The sequence below is a fragment of the Gracilinanus agilis genome, chromosome 4, assembly GCF_016433145.1.
Source record: "Gracilinanus agilis isolate LMUSP501 chromosome 4, AgileGrace, whole genome shotgun sequence".
Classification (NCBI taxonomy): Eukaryota; Metazoa; Chordata; class Mammalia; order Didelphimorphia; family Didelphidae; genus Gracilinanus; species Gracilinanus agilis.
This window is the reverse complement of record NC_058133.1, coordinates 204,035,525-204,051,902: the sequence shown is the minus strand read 5'-3', so window position 1 is coordinate 204,051,902 and position 16,378 is coordinate 204,035,525. Positions and strand designations below refer to the sequence as shown.

Genomic DNA, 16,378 nt, shown 5'->3' with positions numbered 1-16,378 from the left:
AAATATATAACATATTATATAATATAAACCCCATAAATTAATATATATATTTTTTTCCAGTTTGACTGTTCAACAGTCTTATATAGCAGATACATTACTATCCCCACTGTACAGATTAGAGAAGAAAGGTTAAGGGAGGACATGTGACTTATTTGTGATCATACCAGTAAGTCTCTAAAACAGGATTGGAGATTAAATCTTCTTGGCTCCATTATCCAGCACTAGAAAATTTCATCTGACTGATTAGAATCCCCTGATGACTGTCACACTGGACCTTTTTCTTTAAAGATGGCCACTATGCTGCTCAGGAGGGAGTAAGGAATCTTTCGTCTCTGTTCTTGTATTTAATAGCATTCTGGAAATCTTGTGACTTGAAGGTTCAGTCCGAGATAATATTCCTTTATGCATTATAATGGGATTTCTCTATATGAATTGCTATCTTTTCATGTGAATTCAGTAAGTGTCCTTTTAAACATTCTCAGACAGGAAATCAAAGTTTTCCCAAACATATACAAAGGCTCAAGAAATGCTCACCATCAATTGGCAGGTTATTCAATAGTTTCTCAATTTCTTTATCTGTAAGTTTCATCCCCAGGTTTCCCAGAACCTTGTCCAGTTTGCTAACATCAACATTCCCTCCTTCAAAAAGATGAAAATTGAAGAATATAATAATTGAAGCATTCATTAAACCCTCATTTTATTTCATTCACTGTGCTAAACTGTGGGTATTTGAGGCCAACTCTAGTCAACAACCATTTAAGTTCTTCCTCTGTGCAAAGCACTTTGTTAAGTAAAAAGACAAATCAAATGTACTGCCTCTGCCCTGGATCAGCTCAAATTATGAGGGAGACAAATGAGAAAATTATGAAATTGTGTCAAAGAGTCACAAATCATGCAAAGTTTCTTTACAAAGAATTTCATGAGTGGATTTATGATTACTAGCTGTTTGAGGGTTAGATAGTATCAGTGACAATTCATATTTATAGAATACTTTTCAAATATACTCTTCAAATGTTTTTCCAATGGCCCAGCAACAATCTCTAAGGACACACATTGAGCATAATTGGGAGAGCTATGAATATGACTTGTTCCCGTAATTGTGGTCTAAGTGATCCTGGAGAAGCTTCTAGAGCAGGGGTCAGCAACCTTTTCGGCCGTGAGAGCCATAAACAACACATTTTTAAAAATGTAATTTCGTGAGAGCCATACAGTGCTCACAGTGTGCACTCCTGTAACAGTGACTGAAAAAAAAATGACTTTATGGCGCCTGCAGAAAGAGCCATACATTGCCGACCCCTGTTCTAGAGCATAGTGTAAAGAATGATTAATCAAGCCTGATGGATTATGTGAAGGAATTTGAAGTTCTCAATAGTCACAGAATCTGGTGAATTGCCTTCTCCAGGCTGGCTGTACAAAAGAAATTGGTCATGAGGCAGAAACCCTGAATCAGTGAATTGGAGGGATGTTAGCAGCCATATTATAATCACTAAGAAGAAATAAAACAGTTTCTCACTCACCACCAAGATTCTGCACAGCATTCATTACATTCTTCTTATTCACTTTCCCACTGGCTGTAAAACAAAGCACAATTCAGGTCACAGAGGAAGTAATATAGAATTATAATAGTAGCACAAAGTTTATCATTTTGAAAGCTAGCCTGTAAATACTGTTCTATTCCTTCCTTCCTCCCACCAAATGTGAAGTGAAGAAAAAGAAAGTGATCCAAAGGAGATCAATCCATTCCTTTCCTGAATATGGATGTTTCTGACTTTGTATAACTCAATCCACTGTAGTGAATGAAGGTTTATTGCAGAGAACAGCTTTACTTCTAGTAGTTATTTCATAAGCTCTTGTATCAAGAACTATTTTAAAGGACATAGAAAAGAGCACTTGTGTGGAAACAGGCTGTTTTTTAGTAGGTGAAACTACGAATCTTTGTAATATATAACTTGTTTTTAGAAAGTATAAATTTAACAAGCTAGTTCCAACATTGTGTTTCTCTATGACTTTTTTTGATCTCCCTTCTCTTCTGCATATGCAGGAAGCCATCAAAGCTTATGATGTTCACACAGCCTAGAACGAGTTCTGGAACCCTGCATAGCAGGTGACAGAAGGATGATAATTCCATTCAAATTCCCCTATGTGCCTCTTTTCTCACTAACATTCCCTTTTATTGGAATTATTGTAATCAATATCCTTACTCAGCTCCAGGGAAACACAGAAAAACAATACAGGCTAATAATAGAGCCCCCTACAGGTCCCCTATAACTCCTAGGAAATTCCCACCCTTAGATGCAGTAATACAGAAATTCCCCTAGAAGTCACTTCACAACAAACCAGCATATAATGTTAATGTTAAAGATTTTAAAACTCTAACTTAGATTCATATACACAGGTGCCTGAAAAAACAGGACAGAATAGTCTCCAAGTTTCCCCCCTCCCTGATTCAGTACAGTACACATAAAAGAACAATGAATGAAATATGGAGAAATTGTCTCCTATGAAAAAGCCTGTACTTTCCTACCACTGGGCACAAGAGATACATCAAACACACCTAACACATTGCCTCTAAGAAAAGATGTATGGTGGGAATGGAATTCATGCCAGCATTGATGTAATCTTATGAAAAGGGTATGAAAATTAGTCAGCAGATGGCAGATCAGAACAGATTTCTGCAAGCTTACTACTTCTCTTGGAGTTCTCATTCTGTTTTTGCTTAACTGTCCTGCCCCAAGATAATTAGACTGCTGGGACAGGTTCCCATAATTCATATTGTTTTACATCTTTCATTGAGGCGGTTTTCATACTTTTATCCTTTTTTTCCTTGCATCATGATTCCTACATTTCCCCCTCCCTATAACTCACACTTTTACTCCTAATAAGAACCTTAGCTTATGATAAAGAAAAATAATATCAAGAAAAACATAGGGGGCAGCTGGGTAGCTCAGTGGATTGAGAGCCAGGCCTAGAGACAGGAGGTCCTAGGTTCAAATCCGGCCTCAGACACTTCCCAGCTGTGTGACCCTGGGCAAGTCACTTGACCCCCATTGCCTACCCTTACCACTCTTCCACCTATAAGTCAATACACAGAAGTTAAGGGTTTAAAAAAAAATTAAAAAAAAACATATCTACACCCTAGGTACATGTAAAAATATGTGCCTTTTCTTTATCTCTAGTCTAAAATTTTTCTGGTAAGGGTTGAGAATTTAATTTATCACGAGTTTTCTCAAGTCAGAGCTCAAATTTTAAATCTTTCACAGTTGCTTTTGTTTCTTTTCTAATCATTTTATAAATTGCTTTTTGGATTCTGCTCAGTCCCCTCAGGATCAGTTCATAAAAGTCTTCTCATGTTTCTCTGAAGCTCTTCTATGTCCAATTTGTTATGGTGTTATGGTGCAATCATATTCTATTACATTTATATATGATAATTGTCTTATCCATTCCCCAATTCATATAAACCTATAGACTTTTCAATTCTTTATTAATGTAGAGGGAGCTTCTAGCCATTTTTGTTAACCCTTACCTTCTGTCTTAGTTTCAACTCTAAGACAGAAGTACAGCAAGTGCTTGGCAATTGGAGTTAAGTGAGCTGCTCAGTGTCAGATAGGCAGGACGTGTCTGAAGACAGACTGGAACCCAGGTCTTCCCAACTCTAGTCCTGGTCTTCAATTTATTGTGCTACTTAGCTGCTCCAATATTTTTATTTTGCACTCATGAGCCCTTTATGTCTTTCTCTAAGCTCCTAAAGGACATAAAATAGCCATATAAATGAGTCTAACAAAATGAAAACTCCACTGATTCCTTTGACCTTAGTCCCCAATTGTTTTCCAGAATGTTTGGAATAATTGTTTCACTAGGAGTGTATTAACATAACATTCTTCCAAGGTCCTCTCCAAATTTTCTGAATAATTTTATTGATTTAGGTAGTATTGCCATTTTTATATTGACATGGCTGACACATGAGCCAATTCACATCCCTTTATTTATTTAATACTGTATTTCTATAGAGGGTGTTTTAGTAGTTCTATGCACATAATTTCTTTCTGTCTTAGTAGATGGATTCCAAAATACTTAATTCTGTTGACATTTTTAATAGAATACCATTTTTTGTCTCTTCCTATTGAGTTTTATTAGTAATTATACATAAAGTTTGAAAATTTGTGTGGCTCTATTTTATATTTTTCTATTTTGCTGAAATTGTTTCAATTTATTTTTGTTGAATTTTGATGGTTGTTTAAATAAATTTTCATATCAATTGTAAATGTCAATAATCTTTTTCCTATTCTGCACTTACTCAATTTTTTTAATTACAAAAAGTGGAATTACATTGCAATCAGTAGAAACGACATAAAATAATGAAGGTGAGAATGGATATTCTTGATTTACTGTGATTTTTCAGTGAATGGCCAATTATTTCTAATTCTATTATAATCCTATTTGTTGCCAAATAAGAACACATCCTTTTGAAAAGAATTGATTCCTTAGTGAGAGTCTCCTTATAAAGAGTCGCTGAAACATGTTTAAAGATATATATTTGGAAGTTTCCTGTCTTGTTGCAGATGGCACAGTGCTAACCTTTTAGCTTGAGATTTTCAGTGATGCCGTATTTGATTATAAGCTTTGTGACCTCAGAGAAAACACTTAACCTCCATGGGTTTCAGTTTCATTATCTATAAAATGAGTTAGATCTGATGACCTCTAAGATCTCTTATAGGGCCAAATATATTAGCAATACATCCATACTTCCATAGCTTCTGTGACTTTTGTCCTTCTCCTCCCAGAAATTTGTGAAAGTGGTAATCACTCAATGTGCTTGGAGTTCCTTTTCCCTTTCTTGACATCGTGAGTACTGAACTACTCTGTTTATTGATTTGTTAAACTCTAAAACTTGACATGGGATCGCCATGTTTTGCTCCATTTTTTCAAAGTTTCCCATTGATTGTATGCTGTTGCTTGGTAACACCGACCCAAGCACTCCTCTCTATTCTCTTCTGAATGATATAATTTTTAATTTTTAAGGATTGATATATTCCATAACTGACTAGAAGCATAAGAGTGGTCAAATGTTAGTTTTAAAAGACTTGTTTTTATGAGAAATGTAGTACAATGAAGTCAGCCTTACATTTCTCAAAGTAGAACTAGCCTACCTCCTCTTTAACTCTGGGAATAAATGGTCCTTTTTTATTCTTTGTCCTAGATATACACACTCAGGGACAAGTTCTATAGTCTTATGACATAAAGGCATGTCATGATGTATGTAATGGATATTCCTCATCTACTTGGTCTTTTCTGTGTGCGTGGTCTAGACAAACTCTTGAGTGGTTATAGAGCTCTTCCAGGAGACTCAGCAATATTTCGGGTTTTGATGAAACCATGAAAATGTCCCCAAATATCACTCTACCTGTNATGAATCTTTGCAATATATAACTTGTTTTAGAAACTATAAATTTAACAAGCTAGTTCCAACAACATTGTGTTTCTCTCTATGACTTTTTCTGAACTTCCCTTCTCATCTGCATATTATATTGTATTGTATCTTTCACTGATGCTGTTTTCATACTTTTATTCTTTATTCTTGCATCACGATCCCTACTTCTTTTACCTCCCTATATCTGTCATCCTTCTATACCTAATAAGAACCTTAGCTTCTGATAAAGAAAAATGATAACAAGAAATGCATATCCACACACTGGGTACATCTGAAAATAAATCTCTTGTTTTTACCTCTAGTGTAAAATTTCTCTGGTAAGAGCTGAGAATTTAATTCATCACCAGTCTTCTCAAGTCAGAGCTCAAATTTTAAGTCTTTACTTTGTCTATGTTTTAATCATTTTATAAATTGTTTTTTGGATTCTGCTCAGACCCCTCAGTTCATAAAAGTCTTCTCATGTTTCTCTGAAGCTCTCCCATGTCTAGTTTGTTAAGGAGCAATAATATTCTACTACATTTATATATGATAATTGCCTTAGGCATTCCCCAATTCACACAAAACCTATAGACTTCCAGTTCTTTATTATCCTAGAGGGAGCTTCTAATCATTTTTCTTAACCCTTACCTTCTGTCTTAGTTTCAATTCTAAGATAGAAGTAAAAAACAAGGGCCGGGCAATTGGAGTTAAGTGAGCTGCTCAGTGTCAGACAGGCAGGATGTGTATGAAGCCAGCCTGGACCCCAGGTCTTCCCAACTCTAGTCCTGGTCTTCAATTTATTGTGCTACTTAGTTGCTCCAATATTTTTATTTTGTACTTATGAGCCCTTTATGTCTTTCTCTGAGCTCCTAAAGGACATAAAGCAATTATCTATATAAATAGGTCTATCAGAATGAAAACTCCACTGATTCCTTTGACCATAGTCCCCAATTGTTTTCCAGAATGTTTAGAACAATTGTTTCACCAGGAGTGCATTAACATAACATTCTTCCAAGATCCTCTCCAAATTTTCTGAATAATTTGATTGATTTAGCTAGTATTGCCATTTTTATATTGACATGGCTGACACATGAGCCAATTCGCATCCCTTTATTTATTTAATACTGTATTTCTATAGAGGGTGTTTTAGTAGTTCTATACACAAAATTTCTTTCTGTCTTAGTAGCTGGATTCCCAAGTATTTTATAATTCTGTAGTCATTTTTAATAGAATACCATTTTTTTGTGTCTTACTATTTAGTTTTGTTGGTAATATATATAAGGTTTGAAAATTTGTGTGGCTTTATTTTATATTTTTCTACTTTGCTGAAATTGTTTCAAATAATTTTTTGTTTAATCTTGATGGCTTTCTAAATAAATTTTCACATCAATTATAAATGTCAATATTTTTTCCTATTCTGTATTTATTCAATTTTTTAAATTGCGAAAAGCAGAATTACATTGCAATCAGTAGAACGACATGAAATAATAAAGTGGACAATGGATATTCTTGATTTACTGTGATTTTACAATGAAAGGCCATCTATTTCTAATAATACTGTAGCCCTATTTGTTGCCCCAAAAGAAAACATCCATTTAAACAGCAATGCTTCCCCAGGCAGAGTCTCGTTATAAAGAATTGCTAAAAAATGTTCAAAGATATCTATTTGGGACTTTCCTTTCTTGCTGAAGATGGCACAGTGCTAACCTTTATCTTGAGATTTGGGTTTCAACTATTCCATATTTGATTACAAGCTTAGTGACCTCAGAGAAAACACTTAACCTCTATGGGTCTCATTATCTTTAAAATGAGGTTAGATCTGATGACCTCTAAGATCTCCTAGCTCCAAATATATGAGCAATGTATCCATGCTTCTTTAGTTTCTGTTACTTTTGTCCTTCTCTTCCCAGAAATTTGCACTCACTGTGTTGGGAGAATCTTTTCCCAGTCTTGACATTGTAAGCACTGGACCACTCTGCTTATGGATTTTTTAACCTCTAAAAATTAACATGTGATCATTATATTTTGCTCCATTTTTCCAAAGTTCCCCATTAATTATATGCTATTGTTTGGTAACACCCATCCATGCACCACTGAATTCTCTTCTGTATCATATAATTTTTAATTTTTGAGGATTGATATATTCCATAACTGACTAGAAGCATAAGAGTGGCAAAATGTTAGTTTTAAAAGACTTGTTTTTATGAGAAACATAGTACAATGAAGTCAGCCTTACATTTCTCAAAGGCAAACTAGCCTACCTCCTTCTTTAACTCTGGGAAGAAATGGTTCTTTTTTACTCTTTGTCCTAGATATACACACTCAGTGGCAAGTTCTATAGTCTTATGGCATAAAGGCATGTCATGATGTATGTAATGGATATTCCTCATCTACTTGGTCTTTTCTGTGTGCGTGGTCAAACTCTTGAGTGGTTATAGAGCTCTTCCAGGAGACTCAGCAATATTTCAGGTTTTGATGAAACCATGAAAATGTCCCCAAATATCACTCTACCTGTTGGATGAAACCATCCACCAAGAAATCCCATTCAACTTCAACTCTCTACCAGATCTTCTTTTATCACTGTACTGAATACCATTGTGATGATACATATCCTTGTTTTCTGACTCACATGCTCTATTTGTGTGATGAGAGGCTCATTGAACAAATTTATTTCTTTTGCAAGGAATCTTGATTGATGTTAATATAGGGATGGAGAAAACACATTAGAAAAGAGATACCAAGATGTTCCTTTGCTTTACTGAATCAAATACTTTTTTCATAACCCGGAAATAAACAAAATGGGATCTTATGTTTTATCTGTCTTTAAATGAACTATAAAATAACCAACTAATGTAGTCTGTTGTTGAACATCTCTTGTAGTCATCTGTTTGTTCCTCACTAACACTCTCATCAAGGATGCTGTTGGATTATGTAGAGAAGACTCATGTAAATATTTTATATTGGTGGAAGAAAAGGCATATGAATCAGTGACTGCTTTTGTCTTCTCAGTCATCTTTCATTTAGCATTAATAAGATCTCATATTTTCCCCTTCATATCTTTCTATTTCAAAGATGTTTTCAATACAGGTACCTATATAGACCAAAGCCTTGTGATAGTTTAATGCTATTGGAGCTTAAAATTACACAAAGACTTTGGGATACCTATATATAGATCAGCAATGCCACTCTTGTGTCTTCTTCAGGCCAAAGGTGTATAATCCTCACCAGGTCCAAGTGGGCAACTTTTTAAATTTTTGTCTTCTTTGAATGAGATTTTTATCACTTCTATAAACTTATACGGGTTTTTGTTTTTTCAACCTTTACCTTGTGTACTAATATCAATTAGTATTAATTCTTTTTTTTTTAAACCCTTAACTTCTGTGTATTGACTTATAGGTGGAAGAGAGGTAAGGGTAGGCAATGGGGGTCAAGTGACTTGCCCAGGGTCACACAGCTGGGAAGTGTCTGAGGCCGGATTTGAACCTAGGACCTTCCATCTCTAGGCCTGGCTCTCAATCTACTGAGCTACCCAGCTGCCCCCAATTAGTATTAATTCTAAAACAGAAGATCAGCAAGGCCTAGTCTATTAGAGTTAAGTGACTTGCCCAGGGTTCAGGAAGCTAAGAAGTATCTGAGGCCAGATTTAAACCCATGTTCTCTTGACTCCATGAATGGTCCCCTATCCACTTTATTGCCTAGATATCACATCACAAGGTTTAATTTAAAATAGTTTAACTTTAAACAATTTTTCTGTACTTTATGATACAATATTGATTTTGTATATATATGCATATATATGCATCCTCTCTTTCTATGAAATTTTACCAACAAGTTTACTAACTAAAATGAGTGTTGCCATCCTAAACTAGTGTTGCTATATTTCTTTACTTGGTATATGAGCCAAACATTGACTAACAAAATTACTTACTGGATTATTTTGGTATTTGGTAATGAGGCATTAGATTTAAAGTGGTTAAACATAGATGGCTTTTAATTGCCATCCATGTCATTTTTCATGCCTATTTTTTCATTTGCATTGTTTTTTACCTATTTAATAATTCAGAATTGAACTGTTTCAATTCTATGCCATAACTTTCTCACTATTGTACTCTTGATTTTTCTATTTTAGATATTCTTGATATTTGAAGTGTCATATTCAGAATATTATAAGAAGATACCACATATTTGTATATTATAATCTTTTTCTTGATGTGGTATTGGACTTACTGTTTAAAGCAATTCAGTGATTATTTTTACATCAATCATGAGTCTTTTTTAACCCAGAAAATATAAAATTTCATTTTTTCAATGGTCTTTGGTGCTTTCCAACCCTACACTTATCAATTCTTTTCTTCAAACACACTTGCTCTACATACAAAATCAAGAAGGTTCTGTGCAGTCTACAATTTTCAGGTGTCTATTTTTTCCTCATTCTGAATATTTATACTAAATTCTAGAATGAAAGATGACCACATGTTCCATTAAAGCATGTATCTTTTGTTGCCTATGGATGTATGATTATTGAACTCAACCAAATTGTTCTTTGCCTCTTCAAGGCATTTAAGTATTATGTGACTATGACTGATTTAGTTGTAAAGTGCTTTCCAAATATTAAAACATTTTAGACTCATCATGATCCTGAGCTGCAAGTGCTATTATTGTTTCTATTTTACGGATGAATAAACTGAGTTTGGGAGAGGTCTAGTGACTTGTCCAGGGTCACAGAGACTGCCTGATTCCACAACATAATACTTGATCCACAGTACCACTTTGTTACCTTATTGCCATTGGTACTCTATCATTTTTTATTTCATTTATTCACAAACGCCCATATGTCTATAATGCTTAACTGCATTTAAGAAGGTAGAGAAACAAAGATTCTTCAGGTGCTACCCTGGAAGATTAATAACAAAACTGTGATTTGGATCTTAGTTCTTGAGTTATTCCCAATCAGGTCCTACTTTCTATTTACAACACATTTCCTCTTAAGAGGAGTCTCAGGTACCTTTTAACAATAGCCCAGTCAAGATTTAGATAAACTAGGAAACACTGTGAATTCTTATATGGAAAGAAGACAGTTACTGATTATTTCCTGGTTGGCCAGAGCAGCAGAGTTTAGCCTTGCCTGCTTTCCATAATCTAATTATATGACAGGAACTTGTTGCCTGTATTTCTTAGGGGGTGGGGTGGTAATACTGAAACATTATAGAGAATGTGAAGTGTCCTCTCATGGTCAATACCTCCTCTATCCCTCTGCCTGGAGACAAATAAATTGAGCAATTTTTGCTTCAGTTTCCTGTCATACTCCTTTCTCCTCTTTTAGTCCAGAGTCCCCAACCCCTTGTAAGTAAGTAAGCTCTCTTCTATCCTCCCCTACACATTTCCTTTGCTTTTATTCTAGTCTATTAATTTCTTTTCATTTTATATCCTCCCCTTTCTCTTTATCATTACTTAGGCATCTAAGTTGTTAAAATGGTATGATTTTTCACTAATTGCCCTCAGAGTGAAGCACTCCAGCCTAGGGAGAAGTGAGAAACACCTTCCTTTATATAGTTATATTATAATTTTCACAATGTTAAGCCCAAGTTCCCCAGACAGCCACAGTGGAATCTGGAAAACTCACCACCAACTGGAAGGTGTTCCAGGAGATCTTTCTGTTCCTCTTCTGTGAGTTTGATCCCCATGTCCTTCAGAAAGTCTTCCAGGTTTTGAACATCAACATTTTCTGTTTATAAAAGATGAGAGTGGTGAATGATATGAATGTGAGGTATATTTAATGACTCCAGCATGTGAAAGATAGTACCTATTCCTGTGTCCATCAGCTTCAATTTCAGCAAGAAGAACAGAGTTAGCCATTGAGATGAACCCAATCATGCTGGGAAAATCACTTATGAATTCAGAAACAGATATTACATCTTCCTGGTTCAGGGACTATGCTAGACTAAAAAGCCTTAAACTGAGGAATTCTAAATGAATATTAGGCCTTTGTCTGGTCAACAGTGGAAAAGTCTTTGGTAACTTATCCTACATTGGTCTGACTGATAAGTAGTGTTTGGTTTTCTTTCCCTTTATCCCAGTGGTTTTGACTCACCAAAATGCCTTCCTACAAAATTTTAATCTTAGACTTGAAGACCTAGAATCTGGTACATGTCTCAACAAGAGGAAAAGTGAAACATGAAGAGAGAGATTACATTCCAGCAAATTGAAGTCTTGCCACAAAGAGCCTGGAGAGTAGCTCTACTTAGCAAATCTGAAAGGAGATTTAAATAGAGTAATAATCATGTAACACATTCATCCACAAATGGTACTTTCAAAATTGTTATCCTGTATTACTGACACCCATTCCCCCTCTCTTCCAGATCCCCATACCCAATCTTTTGTGTAACATTGAGATTTCTATCTTGATAACTATTCTCATATCTATTCATTTTTTTCTCTACTCATACTGCCCCATACTTAGCTCAATTGATCCTCCATCTCTTCCTTGAAGAAACTGTATAATTTATTTTAATCTGTTCCCTAGAATCAAGATCCTCTTCCCCCTCCAATTTATCTTCCACATAGCAGCCTAAGTGATAGTTTCAAAGCACAAATCTATTGGCCATCTCTCAATGGCCAATAAGCATTTCCGTATTTCTCCTGAATCAAACACATGAACTCCTCTCTCCTCACTTTCCCTGCCCATTTCTGTTCCTCACACATGGTCTTCCATTTCCTGTTTTTATATTATATTATTGGCTGTTTCTCATGCTCTCCTTATATATACTACAGAGTCCCTTTTTTACTTTGCGATGAACCAGAATTTGTTTCCTATTAGGGAGTTTTCCTGATGTTCCCAGTTGTAGAGCCTCCCCTTCCCTAATTATTTCTTATTCAATCAGTACATATTTATATATGTACATGTTGTCTTTCAATTCATTGTGAATTGAGAGTATTTCATTGTTTTTGTGTTTGTATCTCCAGGGTTTAGAAGAAATGTAGTAGGAACTTACTAAATATTTGCCAATTAATTATATCAGTGTATACAGTTTCAGAAATATTTGTAATATGTACTGTTAGAGAACTTCCCAAGACGAACATAACTTGACGAGCAAGTGAGTGTCAGGGGGAGAATTTGAATCCTGGTCCTCCTAGGGCTCTATTTCTATCCACTCTACCATGCTTCCTTCTCATGGATTCATGTGAAAAATGTTGAGATGTTACCTGACTTTTCACTTCTTACTCACCTTGAATAGTTTTTGCATTATCGATAACTTCTTTGAGGTCAACCTTTCCACCATCTATAAGAGAAGGCATATGTTAGAAAGAGATCTAGTGAAGAAGAACCTCACTAAAAAAGCATTTCATTATATTCTGAGATAAATCAGAGGAATTGAGCAGTTTTCTCTGAATTCAGGGATTCTTGGGATTTTATCTAATTTTTATATAGATTAATTCATAAGAAAATGTTAAGGGATGAAGAAAGCTCTCAATCTGTAAAGAGAGGATAATAATAGTAATCAGAATTTACCTAGTGCTTTAAGATTTGCCAAATACTTCAAAAATATTAACTCATTTTATCCTCACAACAACCCTGGTAGTGAGGAAGTCTTATTTTTATAACAGTTAATAAAACTGAGCCTGAGGGTGGTTACATGCCTTGGCTTGGGTTCTAAACTTAGTACATGTGTATGGTATTTAATTCTGATGTTCCTGACTCTGTGTGAAGTCCTATATATACTATATCACAATCATTCAGAGAGCTTCCTTTCTCTTTGCTATCAGAAGGGCTATCAGAAGGACTTGGAATCAGACATTTTATTTAAGCATTGGAAAAGAATTGACCCCTTCATATCAATTAGTCTCAACATTCTTCTCTGTAAAATGAAAGTCCCTGACTAGGTGATCTCCATATCCTTTCCCAGCAGGGACAAAATATGATTCTGTGATCTAGGAAACTCCCATTTTTTTTGATAATACAAAGACAAGAAAAACTAGTTTTTTTCTTTCAATATTCTGATGCTATTTTCTTGAATGTGGCTACTATTTTAATGTATCTTTGCATATTGACTTTGTCTAGTTAGCTGTGTAAGCTATATTTTCTCTGAGGAAACATAAATAGTTTTATTATAAAAATGTTAAGTTTAAATACCATTTAAATAATTTCAGTTTAAATAGTATGGCTTCTTTTGGAGACCAATTCCTTTTTAGTGGGCTCAGAAACTGAAACATTTAACTAAATAATAAGCTTTTGCTAATTCAAGCAAACATGCGATCAATGACATTCATTCATGCTTTTTAATTATATCAAACACTTTATATAAATATCTCATTTAACTCTCATAAGAACCCTGTGAGTTCAGTGTTATGGGTATGGATACCACCAGTGTCATCCTCATTTCTATCCTTTCTACCCTTCTCTGCATCTAACCAATTGGCAAGACTTGTTCATTCTCTTTCTCCCTCTAGTTTCTTGCCTCTGTCCAACCACATTAAAATTGTGTATTTCCAGGTTTCAATTTAATTTAGATTAAAGGATCCACATTTGTTATTTTGGCCAATAGCAACTCTCAAAGGTTGCCTAAGAAATGAGAAAGGGTTTAAAAAATGTGGTGATGAAGGATACTCACAATGCCATGGTCATGAATTCTTGAAATATTCAATATTCATATGCCCTGACAAATAGTCAGAAGGGCTTAGCTGAGGATCCCATTTTCTTTTTCTGAGATCATGAATCTCAGCTGAGTGATAGATGTTTTTTAAAAATCTTTTCACTTGCATGCTAATTTTTAAATTGCTTGTAATATCTACATCTTCCATTACCATGGTCAGGTAAATATTTAAAGGCCATGACAGCAAATCATCAGTGGTCTAATATGAAAAACCAATTAGGCAATGAGCATATGGAATCATCATGAGTAGTTTGGCCACTAGATGATGATGTTGATGATGATTTTTTGGGGGGGCTAAAGGAAGATGAAAAAATAGACTTAGATAGGCATTGCCTATTTGGACCATGGAAAAGATAGATCTTTTAAAATCACAATAATGATCAGAATTTATTCTACTTTAAGGTTTCCCATTCTATATTTAAAATAAGTATATATATATATATATAAGGGGTAGACACAACTTTATGTTGTAGACATCCCTTCTTGTATATATGAGAAAACAAAGGTTATGTGGAGACCATAAGTTGCCTTGAAGCATACCAGTAAGTGTCTAAAGCAAGATTTGAGTTCAGGTTTTCTTGACTGCAAATTCAGTATTATAAAATTTCATCTGTCTGGTTAAAATTCAGTGATGACAGTCACATTGGACTCTACTCCTTAAAAATGGCCACTAGGCTGTTCAGGAGGGAGTAAGGAATCTTCCATTCCTGTGTTTGTAGTGAGTGGCATTCTGGGAAACTTGTAACTTGAAAGTTCAGTAAGAGATAATATTCCTTCATACATTATGATGTATGTATTCTTTATAGATATTCAATATTTATATGCCCTGACAACTGGTCAGAAGGGCTTAAGTGAGGATCTCATTTTCTTTTTCTACATCATGAACCTAAGCTGAGTTGTAGATGTTGTTTAATAATCTTTTAGCTTGCATGCTAATTTTTAAATAGCTTGTAATATAATATTTTCTCCAAAGCATACAAAAGCACAAGAAATGCTCACCATCAACTGGCAGGTTACTCAATAGCTCCTCAATTTCTTTATCTGTGAGTTTGATCCCCAGATTTCCCAGAACCTGGTCCAGTTTGTTAACATCAACATTCCCTCCTTCAGAAAGAAGAAAATTGAAGAACATAATCATGCCAGAATTTATTCAATCCTTACTTCATGTGTTATTAACTGTACTAAATACTGAAAATTCAAAGCCAAATCAAGCCAGTATAAGCACTTATTAAGTCATTCCTATGTGCCAGGCAGTGTGTGAAATGCTGGGAATGAAAAGATGATCAAAAGCACTGTGCCTGTTATCAATCAGTTCACAGTGTAAGGTAGGAGACAAATAAGAAAACTATGAAATTATGCCAAAGAGTCAAATATAGTATAAAGACCACAAAAATTTTAGAAATGGATTCATCATTCCCAACTGATTGAGGGTGAGATAATACAAATGGCAATTTATATTTATAAAATACTTTTCAAATATTCCTGAAATGCTTTTCCAAAGGCACAGAAACCATTCCTAAGGACACACATGTGGAGCCATTGGGAAAGCTAGGAAGATCATATATTCAAAGTCCAGTGAGGAATGAATTGGTAAAGCCTAATGAATGCTTTATGGCAAAGCAGACATCTCATCTCCAGCCTTTTGGATAAGTGGTTTGAAGTTCTCAATAGTCACAGAATGTGGTGAATTGCTTTCTATAGCCTGGCTGTAGATAAAGAATTACAGGTCATGAGGCAAAAACGCTGGATCAATATATTAGAGGTATGGTAGAAATCACATTATAATCATTAAGAAGAAATAAACGTTTCTCACTCACCACTGATATTCTGCATAGCATTCATTATATTCTTCTTATTCACCTTTTCATTGGCTGTAAAACAAGGCACAATTCAGGTCACAGAGGAATTAGAATAGTAGCACACAAGGGGCAGCTGGGTAGCTCAGTGGATTTAGAGCCAGGCCTAGAGACATGAGGTCCTAGGTTCAAATCTGGGCTCAGACACTTCCCAGCTGTGTGACCCTGGTCAAGTCACTTGACCCTGACTGCCTGTCTTTACCACTCTTCTCCCTTGGAGCAATACATAGTATTGACTCCAAGACGGAAGGTAAAATTTTTATGAAAAAAAAAAGAATAGTAGCACACAGTTCATCATTGTATAAAGCTATCCCATAAAGAGTGACCTGTTCTTTCATTGCTCCACCAAATGAGAATAGCTTTGCTTCTGATAGGTATTATTTCAAAAGCTCTTGACTTGAGAACCATTTTAGAGGAGATAATATAGAGCACTGTTGTGGAAATGGGTTGTGTTTTCAGTTGGC

At 35.0% G+C, this 16,378-nt stretch overlaps 1 protein-coding gene and 1 long non-coding RNA gene across 2 annotated transcripts in view; both read right to left on the bottom strand.

Annotated features, from left to right (window-relative positions):
• Nucleotides 1-592: 592 nt before the first annotated feature.
• LOC123245365 lies at nucleotides 593-11,090 on the bottom strand. The gene is made up of 3 exons (XR_006506111.1): nucleotides 11,031-11,090; nucleotides 1,518-1,571; nucleotides 593-639 (listed from the first exon to the last, which is right to left on the bottom strand). It is a non-coding gene; the product is annotated as an uncharacterized LOC123245365 (long non-coding RNA).
• Nucleotides 11,091-12,625: 1,535 nt separating this feature from the next.
• The window catches only part of LOC123246194 (calmodulin-2/4-like), a 20,880-nt gene continuing 17,127 nt past the window's right edge, over nucleotides 12,626-16,378 (bottom strand). The window contains exons 5-7 of the mRNA XM_044675131.1: nucleotides 15,876-15,929; nucleotides 15,058-15,162; nucleotides 12,626-12,687 (exon numbers count right to left, since the gene is read on the bottom strand). Coding sequence (XP_044531066.1) covers nucleotides 12,626-12,687; nucleotides 15,058-15,162; nucleotides 15,876-15,929 — 221 coding nt within the window. The remainder of the gene's footprint in view (nucleotides 12,688-15,057; nucleotides 15,163-15,875; nucleotides 15,930-16,378) is intronic.